A 13,920-nucleotide genomic window follows, 5' to 3' on the forward strand; every position below is an offset into this window, starting at 1 on the left:
AATCAAATTTAAACCAGGAAAATTTGACTTAGTAGAAATAAAACTACAATGGAAAATTCACAGTGGCAGAAGCTAAAATTTGACCCAAATAAATTATTGTCAATAAATTATAAGCCATCATTGTAAAATTCCAAATGCAAAAGAATTAATCTCCATAAAATGATTTTGATAAAACAGAAGATGGAAAAAGGTAGAAATTGTTTTGAACATTTATCTTGGAGTAAAAATGATTGAGTAAGCATTAATTAAGAAAATACTTTCTTGATAAAAATTCAGCTATTATTGATGTTTTTAATGTTGTACTTATAAGCATGGAGTCAAAACACCCTCAGCAATATATCACAGAGGTCAAAATATCTGCCAGACTAAACATAGGTTCAAAATGACAGCTCCAATAAAGGGAGGTCACAACTTCCTGTGACTGTGCTTGGTAAGTGATGGAGGCAATCATTTACAGATGATGTTCTGACAAGGGAGGCAGACTGAGACCATCACTGTCACATGCTCACTTGAATAGCCAAGCATCTAGCCCAGATTACATTCCTCTAAGTATGCCTTAACCCCACAAGTTCAACAAGGAAGTGTTCATTAACTTCTTCGCCCAAACAGGTACTCTTCTGAAACATCTGTCAACACAATAACAATAATAGCCAACACTTATATAACATGTGCCAGGCACTTTACATATATTTACACATTTGATCCACACAACAATCCCATGAGATAAGTACTATTATCATCTCCATTTGCCAATGATGAACATGAAGCACTAAGAGCTTAACAACTTGCCTGAGGTCACGCATTCGATAAGCAGTGGAGCTGTTCAGTCTGCTACCATGTATCCCAGACAGGATGTTCAGGTGAACAAGATCTATCTAGCTTAAGTTCCATAAAATTTATCAAAATTTCAGCTGAGGTTTTATGCAATACTTGCAATATAGATAAGGCTTGGACGGGTGTCCTGAAGCTGCCACTCTCTATTTACAGGACTTTGGGTAAGAATTAATCTCTTAACCTCTTTGAACTCATTTCTTCACATGTGTTATGTGAATAATTATACAATGCAATTACTTCTTGCAGGTAGGAGAAATTAAGAGAAGTCAATGATATAATAAGAGTGTAACCTTTAGTACAGTGTTTGAGGTAAAAGTGCTCAAATCTAAGCTGTGATGGTAAGAATAATAGGTAAGTTATCAGAGGACTCTGACTTGCCCTGGAGCCCATAGGACTTATGAAGACAGGGACTGTCATTATCTTGCTCACTGGATTGTGAGTTTAGCACATAAGAGGTGTTGAATATTGGTTAGTTGGTTGATTCATTGGTTGGGTATGTGGGTGGTTGGGTGGTTAGATGGTTGGTTGGTTGGTTGGTTGGTTGGTTGTTTGGTTGGTTGGTTGGTTAATTGGCTGGTTGGATAAATGAACGGATGGATGGAAGGATGGATGGATGGATGGATAGATGGATGAATAGATGGATAACCGTCTGCCTCCTCTGTCCCAAAGGAGCTAAACTCAGACTTTTCTTCCTAGTGCTTTGCATATATGCATCCAATCTCCCCCAAACAGAATGACAGATACTCAAGAGCAAGGATGAGGTTTTTATCCACATCCCACAATACCATGAACTTATGATTTCCCAAGGAAAGAGACTTGGGATTATGAAACAATACTCTGGACCATTCAGGCCTCAAAATACCTTAAAGGTACTGCCTATCCCCTGGCTCTTAATTCCATAGAACATTCATCACTGAAGGGATTTCCTGTGATATTTGGTGCAATAAGGCTTATATAAACCAAGGTCCCTGCCCCCTAGATTTTCTATCATCCCTCCTCCTTAAGACAAAGGGAAACATTCAAATGTTCAAAAGAGAAATATTTATCTTGAAGATCCTAAGTTCTGAAAGAGAAAACATGTATCAGAATTACATAATTATATAAAGCACTGATTTTCCAGGTCAGACAAAACTGATTTTGAATCTCTGCAAACATCTGAAGTACTTTAAACCTTGATTCCATCACCTGAAAAGGGGAGATAAGGTCACCTTCTTTGGAGGATCATTTGGAGGATCAAATCCTATACTGTGGGTAAATTACTTAGCACAACGATCATTACAGCTTCAGTAAAAGACCATGATTATCCCTGGTCAAACTACTATCTGTTTAAAAATTAAGAAAAGACCTACCACATCTATAGCAACTTATTCTAAACAAACAAAAATTATGCTTATTATTCTCAATAAACTTTTGCTGAATACCTGCTATATATGTGAGCAGCCCTATCACCTGATTTCTCAATCACTCATGAGCAATAAGTAGTTATATTATAGTTTTAAAACTTTCTCCCTAAAGGTCAAAACCCAAGTCCAACATTTCATTTCTTTATTTTTTTATTCACCCATTCAACAAATCTTTATTGAGAGCCTGCCATGCATCAGACACTGGGCTGGGCTCTGGAAATACAGAGCTGAGTGACCCAAATAAGATTTCTGTTTTCATGGAACTTCTAATCTAGGTGGTGCACATGGATTATTAAAAAAAAATACTCACATAAAGTACACTTTTAAACTATGATAAGTGCTTTGAAGGAAAAGTACAGGGACAAATGAGCACAAGCAAAAGGGAGATGCTAAGGACATGAGGAAAAAGAAAAAAGAGACAAACTGGCTGGGTGCCATGGCTCACACCTGTTACCCCAGCACTTTGGGAGGCTGAGGTGGGTGGATGATTTGAGCCCAGGAGTTTGAGACTAGCATGGGCAACATGGTGGAAACCCATCTCTACAAAAACTACCAAAAAAAAAAAAATTAGCTGGGCGTGGTTGTACATGCCTGTAGTCCCAGCTACTCAGGAGGCTGACGTGGGAGGCTCACCCAAGCACCTGAGTCTAGACGGTCGAGGCAGCAGTGAACCATGGCCACACCACTGCACTCCAGCCTGGGCAACAGAGTGACACCCTGCCTAAATAAGAGAGAAAGAGAGACAGAGAGAGAAACAGACAGCTGGACTTTACACAACTTGGAAAGAAAGAAAAGAATGCCACAGGACTTGGAAGAGGATCAGAATATCAGTTTATATAAGCTCTTAGGACTGTAAAACAACCGGAAATGAAAATCCTCCAAGTAATCTTTCTGTTTGCTATCCTTTCCCTCCACCCACTAGAGCCCCAAAGCTACATGTTCTAGAACAGACAAAAGTTAGTTTTGTTTTGTTTTATGAATAAGTAGCTTTTTGGTCACCAGGATTACCATGCAGCTGTTATTTCAGCCTAGCCCATGGCAGCTCCCCTGGGGAGGAAAGCAGATGTAGCCATTGTCTGGTACAATGTTCTGCTTGCTGTCTGGTACAATGTTCAAAGAATTCAGGGGCATTCCTATGAATGTCTCTATGAAGTAGGTGTCAGATATATCCCCAGATGAACAAACATCAGAAGTTCTCTATGTGCAAGAAAGTTCAATAACAAAAAAAGTCACCTTCACACACATTTGGCCCGTGCAAGGAAGATCAAGTAGCTGAGAGTCATACAGATCATGTTTAAATATGGTCCGCTAGATTTGAAAGGTTAAAATAAAAGACAGAAGCGAGGTATCTATTTTCAAAATCCTTTTCATAGATAACAGTAAAATGTGTGACCCTAAATAAAAATACAGTAAAATGGAAGGTTAGGGAAGTAGACAATTAAGCATTCCTGAATACTAAGTGAGTAAAAAAAGTGCTACTACCAACATTTATGCATAAGAAACAAAGCATCTGTACATGAACATGGGCTCTTCCCAGGCTATTTGTTTTGCAACACATATTTGGAGGAGAAGGATGTTCCTAATAGCTTTTTCTATGATGTCAAAAGTAGGCTGTTCATGATCTTCCTTCTGCTACCACCATTGGAGCTTCGGGTACCATGATGGGTGAGACCCACGAAACTCCACCTGGCTGCTTCCCTTCCTCAGATGTCCATAGTCTTCTATGATTGGCTCTGGAGTCTCTTGCAAGTTTCCCTCATTCACCTCACTCCCAACCTGAAATCTTCTTCAAAACATAACTTATAGATCTTATAATTTGTTTTGACCAATCACTACTATAGGTCAAAGCTTTCTGTTCCTCCTTCTATTTTCCATTTGGGAAATACAGTCTCTCTTTTTTTCTAGGCTAAGTTACCTGACTGTGGTCAACAATAACACCAGTATTTCTTTTTCAAGACCTCCTGGAAAGTCAGTTCTCTCCAATCCTGTTCTAAAGTAACCGATTTTGATTGATTCAATTACACCAGAATCATTGTGTTGATTTCAGCCCAGTATTTCAGGCTGATGAAACAAGTTTTAATCTAATGCTCCTATTCACGATCATATTAGTGATAGCATTTCTCTCAGAGATGTGTCACCTGACAGAAACACAATATAATATAATGGTTTCATTTCCTAGCTCCAGCATCAGAGGACATGAGTTCAAATCTCACATCGATCACCACTAACTGTGGACTTAGACAAGCCACATCAATTGTCTAAACCTCAGTGGAGATAAAAATAATAGTAACTACACCAAAATGTTGTGTGATTACATGAGAGTCATCACAAAGGTTTTGCATGGGACTTAATGCATAAAACACATTCAACCTTAACTGTAATTTTTATTTTGAGATGTACACATTCTCTGGTCTGAAAAAGAAGTAAGCCATCAAATAATACATAGAAAAGAACAAAGGCTAGAGCCCTCCTGCACTTTTTTAGAGACCACCCTCCAGGTCAGCACTTTTCAAACTACAGGTTAATGAATGAGAAATTCATTTGGTGTGTCATAAATTTGATATTTTTTAACTAGAATAGAATGTTTTTAAAAATGAATAGAATAGAACAAAACAGAATGTATCAGAGTGCATTTCTCTATGTTGTTGCATATGCACGAACATATGCACACAAGGATACAATATAAAATGCATTTCTTACTATAGGCCACAACAACAAGAACATAACAACAAAAAAGGATTTGAAAGCCACTACCCTAGTCTGATTCAGAACTATTAATATTAAATACATTCTTTACCAACGATATACTATTTAGGAAGACATCACTGCCCCCTACTGGAACTCTTGGATTTCTCACAGAAAAGGACAGCAATGGATTAGCCTGTCTTCTCATTAGCCATGTGACTTCAACCATCCTCTCACCTACCCTGTCTGGAAGTTCATCTCAAAGAGCCTCATCCCTCAAGCTAGTGTGATGCCCTGGATAAGGAGTCAAAGGCAGCACTAGAAGTGGCAGCTGGGTTCTCACTTTTGAAATCATTTTGAAAGCACAGCATCCTTCCCTCTCACCTGCCTCGCAGTCTCTACTGGGAAGCCAAGCCAAGCAGCCCCACTGTGCAGTCCTGGCCACGCATGTTATTCTTGATCCTGCACCATGGCAGCTGGGGAGAATCCCCACCCCCTAAGCAGCCATTTGTCTCTGCTTCTCCAGGGAGAAGACACCCCTTAGAGGAGGGTGAACGAAGTACACATTCCCAGAGCCAGCACTTCCAGCAGCCTCCATCCTCAAGTCCCCTGAGTTCTGGAATAATCAGACAGAGTTGGGAGAGTGAGGGGGTACATATCAGGAAATACATGCTGTCCCACCGAAGAGGGAAGACCGCCAAGTGAAAGGCCCAGTAGCAAAGAGCAACCCTAACATACACACCCTGCCACTTAACAGTGTGGGACCCAGGAATAGATGTGCTTATTAAGAATCTACTCAGTTCTGCTTCATTGTGACAGCTACCACCAATTGATATTCATACCAAGCCATCCATACATCTCGTCTCAATTAAAAGTCTGAGCAGAGGAATAATTGAAGCTTAAAGAGGTAAAGTAAGTTGCTCAAGTCACTCAGTGATGAAAAGGAGAAAGAGCTTCAGACCCAAGTGTCCCTGAATGCAGGACCAGGGGGCCTGGCCACACCTCTAGGTTTGGCTGCACTTCTCAATGTCAAGGCTTACATGCCCCCAAAGATGGATTTCCTTTAGCCATTTCCTTGTCTATGACATAAATAAGTCTGATGTAATTCTGACAGCCCTGGGCTCAGGGAAGTTAATTAATTTGCAGAAGGTCACACAGCTAGTAAGAAACAGATTCTAACCCAAGTATGCCCAACTCCAAAACACATTACATTGCCCCCACCTGAGCTGCCACCTGAGTGAGTGCAGAGCCCATTCCCTTGAATTTCTTCCTTCTTTGCCGCTTGTCCACACATCTCAATGGGAGCAATTAAAAGAGGAAAAGAGACCACAACTGACAAGGTCATGAAAAACAAGGAAAGGCAGAAACCGTCATAGACCAGAGATGCATAGGGAAATATGGCAACTAAATCCAATGTGGTATCAGAACATTAGTGGGGAAAAGAGTTGATATCTGAATCAAGGCTGGAGTGTTTTGTTGCAATAGCCAAGTCCTAATGTGTTTTCTACCTTCTCCACTGCTGCCCTAATCTAGTCTCATGCTGCTTCTAGAATCATCTTTCCAAAGCACAAATCTGACCATGTTTCTTTCAACTGCTTATAATCCTTCTACACCTTCCCCTCAACCTCCAGGTAGAATCCAAACCCTCTTTGCTTCCCTGAATCTGCTCCAGCCTCACTGCACTCAGAGTGACCTGTTCTCAGAAAACATCACCCCCAGTCCACCCTCTGGACCTTTGCTTGACACATGCACTGTCTGTCAATACCAACCTGCTGGCCTGCAGTTAGAATTAAGTAAGTCTCCCTTTCAGAACTCAGTTTGGATATCACTTCCTCCAGAAAGCCCTTCCTGATGCCTGTAACCCTGTCTGGGTAAAATCCCTTCCCCTCAGTGCCCGTAACATCCTGTAACTAACTCCAATCACAATGCTTCTGATACTGAATCATATTACATAATATATAATTTGCCCCTTTCCTGTCACCCAGCTGAATCCCCACTTCCCCAAAATGTGTGCCCAAACCTGGCATTGAATGACACTGACCCTCCATCGGAAGGATCCTCTTCCCGGCTTACTCCATTTCTCTGAGTGTGCAAGGAAAAAGTGGTTGTTGATGGTCTAGTCTGTCATCTACACTCTCTGCCACTTATTAATCTCTCTGTTTTCAAACAATGCCAAATAAGGCCTAGGCTGGGTGCTTGCAATGAGCAACAGGACCTAGCTTGAAGTTAATGCATTGTTTTATTTTCATTGTATTTGCCATTATTTACAGAATTCTGTTTATGGAAAACAATACAAGTTTTTCTTCTATATAGACTAGTCATCCCTTATAAAAATAAGTTAATATGAGTAAAAGAAGTAAATCAATTTAGAAAATGTTTTGTAAAGGCTCTTTGGTGCATATCGTGATAAATGCATGCATACACACACACACGTGTACATACATATATACAACTGTGAAGGAAGCCCTGAACAGCAGAAATCCTGTCATTTGTGCAACTAAATCCTTGAGTCATGAGACCCCCGCCTCAAGTACCGCTGTCTTTGCCGCTAACTACCAACGTGTCTGGGAGAAAGTTACCCTTCTGTTCCTCAGTTTACTCACCTGTAAAAAGAATATAATTGGGCTATAAAAATATATTATTTCATCTCTCCAATACTATTTCTTATTCTGTTCATACAGTATAAAAATAGCACTGCTGAAAAACCCAGAGGTGAGGTTCTTTTATCAGAGGACAAATATCTGAGATGTGTAGAGGTTAAGTGACTTGCCCAAGGTCGCACTGCAATTTAATATCAAAATCAAGACCAAAATACAGGTTCCCTTTAGTGATAGGCTTCCTGATCCCTCACCCTAACACCCTCCATTCCTGCATATTCCCTTCCTCAAATAAACTTCTGCCAAATGAGGTGCATTATATTTACAAAGAGGAAGAAAATGAACACACACACACATGAATATATATACACATGCACAATATAAAGGCATCTTAAAATAATGGAAAAGCAAATAAGAAAAGGACAAAAGCAATATTGAATTTCAGAATGTTAATACTGTTGGACAGGGAACTAGTATACCTGAAAGCTGAGAAAACATGTTACAGGGTTTTCCACAATGTTGCAATGCCCTCCTTGTTCTTTATTTAGATTAGATGTAAGGAGCCAGCAGTCACACAGCCCATATAAGATTTGAGGGAACAATTAGAATAAAGAGGGTAACTAGATTATGTTTGGCTATGATACACTTATTTTTTTTTAAATGTTTAAGTAGAGACCAGATCCAATCACCACTTTACTCTCTGTGGATCATGAAAAAAAGACAGCATCAACATGTTTCCAAAGGGAATAGTTGGCCCACATTTTCAAAATGAAATTTTTAAACACTTTTTAAAAGAGTTTTAGCAAGTGATTTACATATAGAATGTAGTAATTGCAATTATATAGCACAATGTTTTTCTTATTTTAAAAAAATAGTCTTACCCTTGTCTTTGGAAACATGATAAACATTTTTATAACTGACCTGGTTACGGGTAAATTCATCAGATTTAGAGGTAAATCAAAGTGCACAGAATTGGGAAATTTTAGCTAAAATTTCCAATGAAATGTAACATGGATAGAAACAACGCTCTTCACATATGTGTGTGTATGTGTATGCATATGCAAAGGCATATCCATATTTGCAGCAATTGAGAAAGATCTGTCCAAACAGAAGTTCAAGTCAGAAGACACAGAAGTTTCAACTGATTATAAAGCTCAATGGAAGCCAAGGACAGATGTGGCTGCTGGGGAGAGGAAGAATAAAATTAAGTATAGTAACATCCCTCTGTACTCTTCACCCACCGGCCAATATCAAAAGCCTCATGCAGTTATGGGAACTGCCTCTTTCAGAGAAACAGAAACAAATCTGGCCAGAGGAGAGTGAGTGGTCAGTGGGAAAAGGGAGGGGATCTGCAACCTGAGTCAGATGGGGAATGGCCAGTGGCATGGTTTCCAGGGCTGTGTGAGCCTTCTTCAAATACACGATATGTAACTGTTCTGGAATGTGTGTGCCCCTGACTGTGTCCCAGGAATGTTGTCAAAAGGACTATGCATGGGAGATTAGACTGAATAGCCTCAACCACAACATCCCTCCCAGCTTGGGGCTTTTACAGCTTGTGGTGGCGGCAAAACCACATCTATTCTGCATGGTAGTGGATTAGATAACTTTACTAACTAGACAATTAGAAGCTTCTCCTTCCTGGAGAACACTTTCTAGAGTAGACAGTCTTTTGACAACCAACCACATCTCTAAGAGAAAATATGTGCCAATGAGTAGACAACCTTGATGACTAGAAGATGCAATGGCGGCTCAACTCACCACTCCCATCTCACCCTGCCATACAACCAATCATCTGGTCAGCCTAAGAAGCTAGAAATTAAGGGCAGATGGTCTGATAATAAAAGCTAAGCTGATGGGCGTCAGATGCCGGGAATTATGGCGGGTATCCTTGTGGTTCACAAAAGGAGCAAGGGTGAACCACCTGCATCAGGCTTGCTTGAGTTGCTTTCTAAAAATGCATGTTCCTGGGATACATCCCAGATCTACTGAATCAGAATTATTGAGATAGAAACCAAGAAGTTCATGTTCAACAACCTCACCAAGTAATAGTTATGCACACTATCTGAGGGCTCTTGCCCTGCAGTGGTGCTTCCCATACTTTAGGGTGCAATAAAATCACCAGGAAAGCTTGGACGAGTCAGGGTTCTGGGATCCAGAGATTCTGATTCAGAGATCATAGGTGGGGCCGCAGATTTTCATTTCAAACAATCTCACAGGTGATGCTGATGCTGCTAGTTAGTGGACTATATTTTCAGTTTGCTGAAATTAGAGAATTCCTGATTTCATTATCAAAGAACTCAGATACTGTGGTAGGTCACTTCTGAAATGATCCCCAGTGATCCTCACCATCTGGTATTCAAGCTGTTGGTAAACACCCCCTCCTGTGGGAGCTAGACCTAGTGACTCACTTATTATGAATTGAATAGGCAAGACTAAGGAGATGTCACTTCTGTGATTAGGTTATAGAAAGACAGTCACTCCCTTTTCTCATGCTCACTCTGGTTCTTGCTCCTCTTGTTTGCTCCCTCTAGTGAAGCATGGTGCCATGTTGTGACTGCCCTGCGGAGAGGCCCACGTGGCAAGTGGCTGCAGGAAGCCTCTGGCCAACAGCTAGCAAAAAACTGACTCCTAACCACTGTGTGGGTGAGCTTGGAAGCCCATCCTTCTCTAGTTGAAGTTGAGATAACAGCAGCCCAGGCTGATTGCAGCCTGTGAACCACCCTAAGCCAGAGGGCACAGCTAAGTCATGCTTGGATTCCTGCCCTTCAGAAACCATGAGATTATAAGTGTTTTAGGCCACTCAGTGTGCTATGCAGTGATAGGTCATTAATACAGATGCTTTGTAAAGCAGCTGCCCTGAAATCAATAAGATGCCTTGTAGTTGGGTATGGTGGCACATGCCTGTAGTTCCAGCTACTCAGGAAGTTGACACTGGAGGATCACTTGAGTCCCAGGGTCTGAGGTTGCAGTAAGCCCTGACTGTACCACTGAACTCCAGCCTGGGCAACAGAGGAGACACTGTCTCAAAAAAAAAAAATGACATGTATTGGTATTCTCACCCATCCTTCAAGTCCTCCATCTCATCTGACTCCATTGTGGATGAGACAAAATGTGTGTGTAAATGTAACTGGACAATATTTAATCATATACACTATTTATATGTAATTTATGTCATAATTTTCTTAACATTCAATTTCCAAGCCTTGGTTCTTGGAAAGCTTCCCTGGAGCTTCTGGGAGGTTATGTGGGAGCACAGCCTTATGGCAGGAGGAAGATGGTGAATCCAAGTCAGGTTTCGTGCAATCCATCTGGCTATTCTGAGGCTGTGTCTTTTGACCTAAGATCCTGGTGAATTCTCTCCTGTCAATCCCTGTGAGCATGAGGAGTGATACATACTTTGGTTCTGAAGAAAGAAATGGAAAAAACTACAGGTTCCTCTGCTGGCAAGGGGAAGGGGTCTTTCCCTGAGAAAATCGGTGAAGAGCACAAATTCCAATCTGCTTGCCTTTGCACCAGTGCAGTGACTGATTTCCTCACTGGGGGAGGAAGGAAGGTTCCTGGAGGGCAAGATTCCTCATCTTCTCCAGAATTATGTATGGAGAAAGTGCTTTTCAGAGGCTGTTTGTGTAGAAGGCAACAGTCAACTGGTAAAGGCTCCAGATGCAAAGCCTGGAACCAGGAATTCTCATCGTTGCACCATCAAATCTTTCTGTGGCCTGCAATGAGCCCCTCTCCTCCTGGACTTCATTCTTCTTGTTGTGAAATGAGGGGGCTAGGCCAGGTAATGACTCGGACCCTCCCAATGAGTATTTAAGAGCCTAGGGCAGTGGGGTCAGAGTCTGGCCATGCCAAATGTCCAGAGACAGGACAGCTGTCCTCAGAGGGCCAGGCCACCGCCACTCAGCCACCGCGCCCTCTCTGAGGAGCACCCGGAGGGCCTGCTGTGCCACAGGGGGCTCTGGCAGATGTTGTCCAGCCTGCTCCTAATGGTGTCCTGAAGCTCCTCGTCACCCAGCAGGACCGCTGCTGCCAGGGCCAGAAGGAAGTACTCAGTGGCATCATGGGCATCCTAACCCCGTGGTATGGGGGCAAAGAAGAGACAGCATTAGCAAACACTTCCAGGACAGGCTAGGAGGCTGTGCTGGCCACTCTAGTTTTTTTTGTTTTTTGTTTGTTTGTTTGTTTGTTTGTTTGCCCAACATCCAATCCCCATCTCCTGAGTCCTTAGGGAGCTCCTCTCTCCCTCCACTGTGGTCCTTGGGGCATTGCTAATCACAGTGCCCTGCACTCCAGGCACAGAGGTGGTCCCTTACTGAGGCTCAACCAATCACGAAACATCATTGCCCTAGGCACAGTGCTTCAGGGATGTGCACATGACCCAAACTTGGCCTACATCTGCCACTCCCTGGGACTTTCCACTGTCTCTCAATAAGGAAAATAGTCCCTCTGAAGTGGCAGGTTCAGAGGTGGACTTGAACCTGCCAGTAGCTAGAAGGGGAAAAGGCCAAGAAACAAAGCAAAGTAGAAACATACAGAGTCAAGGAACACAATGAGAGGTGGGGAAATCCCTGATGATGATTGAGAAACAGGATCCAGAGCTATCTGCAGTTAAATTTGTAGCTCAGCTTTCACATTCTTTGAGCCAGTAAGTTGCCTTTTTTGCTAAAGGAAGTTTGAACTGAGTTTTTCCCTTTACAATCCGTGGAGTTCTTGGTTGACATGAACAGATCACACAATTTGTCCCTGAACCACTTACTGGGAGCTGTGGGGCAGAGGCGAGATGGCTAGAGGGTGCTTCACTACCCCCTGGCCCTCCCTACATGGTAAAGATGAGAAACAGATGCTTCTTTGGGTGAGACTCAAAAAGGCTGCCTGGTTTCCATTAACCCTCATAAGTCAGTAATTAATTCAGGCCAGAAGAAAAGCCTGGCAAATAAGAAAAGGACAGTAGAGCTGCCCTGAGGGTCCCCTGGGAGCCAAACACAGGAGTGACTCAGAAGCCACTATATTAAGAGATTAAGGGTTGTGCTTCAGGGGACAGGGACCTCTAGTAAAAGGAAGCCAATCCTAGGGACACAGTTTGAGGGTCAGGGTTGTAACGGAGACTTGCAACCAACACAACTCTAGAAGTTCTGGGGTGGGCATAATGGCCTACTACACCTGTAATCCCACCATTTTGGGAGGCCGAGGCTGGCAGATGGCTTGAGTCCAGCAGTTTGAGACAGGCAACACGACGAAACCCCATCTTTACAAAAAATACAAAAATTAGCCAGGTGTGGTGGAGTGCACCTGTGGTCCCAGCGTCTAAGGAGGCTGAAGTAGAAGGATTGCTTGAGCCCCAAATGCAGAGGCTGTAGTGAGCCAAGATTGAGCCATGCTACTCCAGCCTGGGCTACACAGCAAGACCCTGTCCCAAAAAAAAAAAAAAGCAAGCAAGCAAAAAAAGAAGTTCTAGATTCAGCAAGCAAGAGAAGCAGGGCTAAAGCCTTCTTAAGATCTAAGTATACTTAGTTTAAAGGCCCCATACCTCGTTATCTCAAACATGTTAATATGCACCCACATTTCTCATAAAATGTAGCTTTACATTACTTTATAAGAAATGAGTTGCAGTTGACTAGTTGGTCTGTAACATTTTATGGACATACTCTTAAGTATTCATTTTGATCTTCATTTTAGACCTTATAGTTCTTTTGTTTTGGGGTCTTGTATATTTCCATAGGCCCTTGAGAGACTCACAGGCAATGTGCCTATAGTATCTGACAGATAAAGAAGCCACAGACATGGTGGCAAGGCAAGGAAAAAGAGGAACCATAGTCTACTCCTCAGCAAAGATGGGAGCACTTTTGCGATCTTCAGCAGGGTTAAGTGGAAAGAGCTTCCATGTCCCCTGTAAAGCCACTCCTCACCCTATGAGACAAGACTCCTCATCTTGGCACTCTGGTTTTCTCAGCTCCACCGCAAAGGATCCTCATTGTCTTTGAGTCAGGAAGGAGAATGGTTGGGTGGTGGCTGTCAGGAAATCTTGGAAGTCTGGCTCTTACCTTCAGCTGGCAGAAGGTGAGTCGGCCCAGGCGATAATACACCTTGGCATAGTACAGGGCCTCCTTGGGACTCTGCAGCCAGGGTGGACAGAGGGACAGGGTCTTCAGGTAGCAGTCCTCAGCCATCTCATACATGTTCAGGGAGTAGTACACTGTAGCCAGGCGGTGAAATGCCACCAGCTCCTGCCTCCGATCTCCTAAGAATTGGAAGATTGAGAGAGATACCCTACAACCAACACTTTGCATCATTTGTTCACTCATTCATTCCATAAAACTTTTTGAAGGTCTACTAGATGTCAGGGACTGTGCTGGAGCATAGGGAATAAGACAGAAGAGGTGCCTGTACTCATAAAGCTTATT

The 13,920-nt window shown here is 42.3% G+C and overlaps 1 protein-coding gene across 6 annotated transcripts in view; it reads right to left on the bottom strand.

Annotated features, from left to right (window-relative positions):
* Window positions 1–277: 277 nt before the first annotated feature.
* The window catches only part of SH3TC2 (SH3 domain and tetratricopeptide repeats 2), a 115,022-nt gene continuing 101,379 nt past the window's right edge, over window positions 278–13,920 (bottom strand). For 5 of the 6 annotated variants that reach the window (XM_063724312.1, XM_024247521.3, XM_063724311.1 and 2 more), the window contains 2 exons: window positions 13,561–13,757; window positions 278–11,588 (listed from right to left, as the gene is read on the bottom strand). In XM_063724312.1, coding sequence (XP_063580382.1) covers window positions 11,397–11,588; window positions 13,561–13,757 — 389 coding nt within the window. In that variant the 3' untranslated portion in view covers window positions 278–11,396. Of the gene's footprint in view, window positions 11,589–12,537; window positions 12,765–13,425; window positions 13,758–13,920 lie in introns of those variants that run through there. The other variant, XM_063724313.1, reaches the window with a different exon arrangement.

This window comes from Pongo abelii, chromosome 4 (genome assembly GCF_028885655.2).
Source record: "Pongo abelii isolate AG06213 chromosome 4, NHGRI_mPonAbe1-v2.0_pri, whole genome shotgun sequence".
In the NCBI taxonomy this organism is placed as follows: domain Eukaryota; kingdom Metazoa; phylum Chordata; class Mammalia; order Primates; family Hominidae; genus Pongo; species Pongo abelii.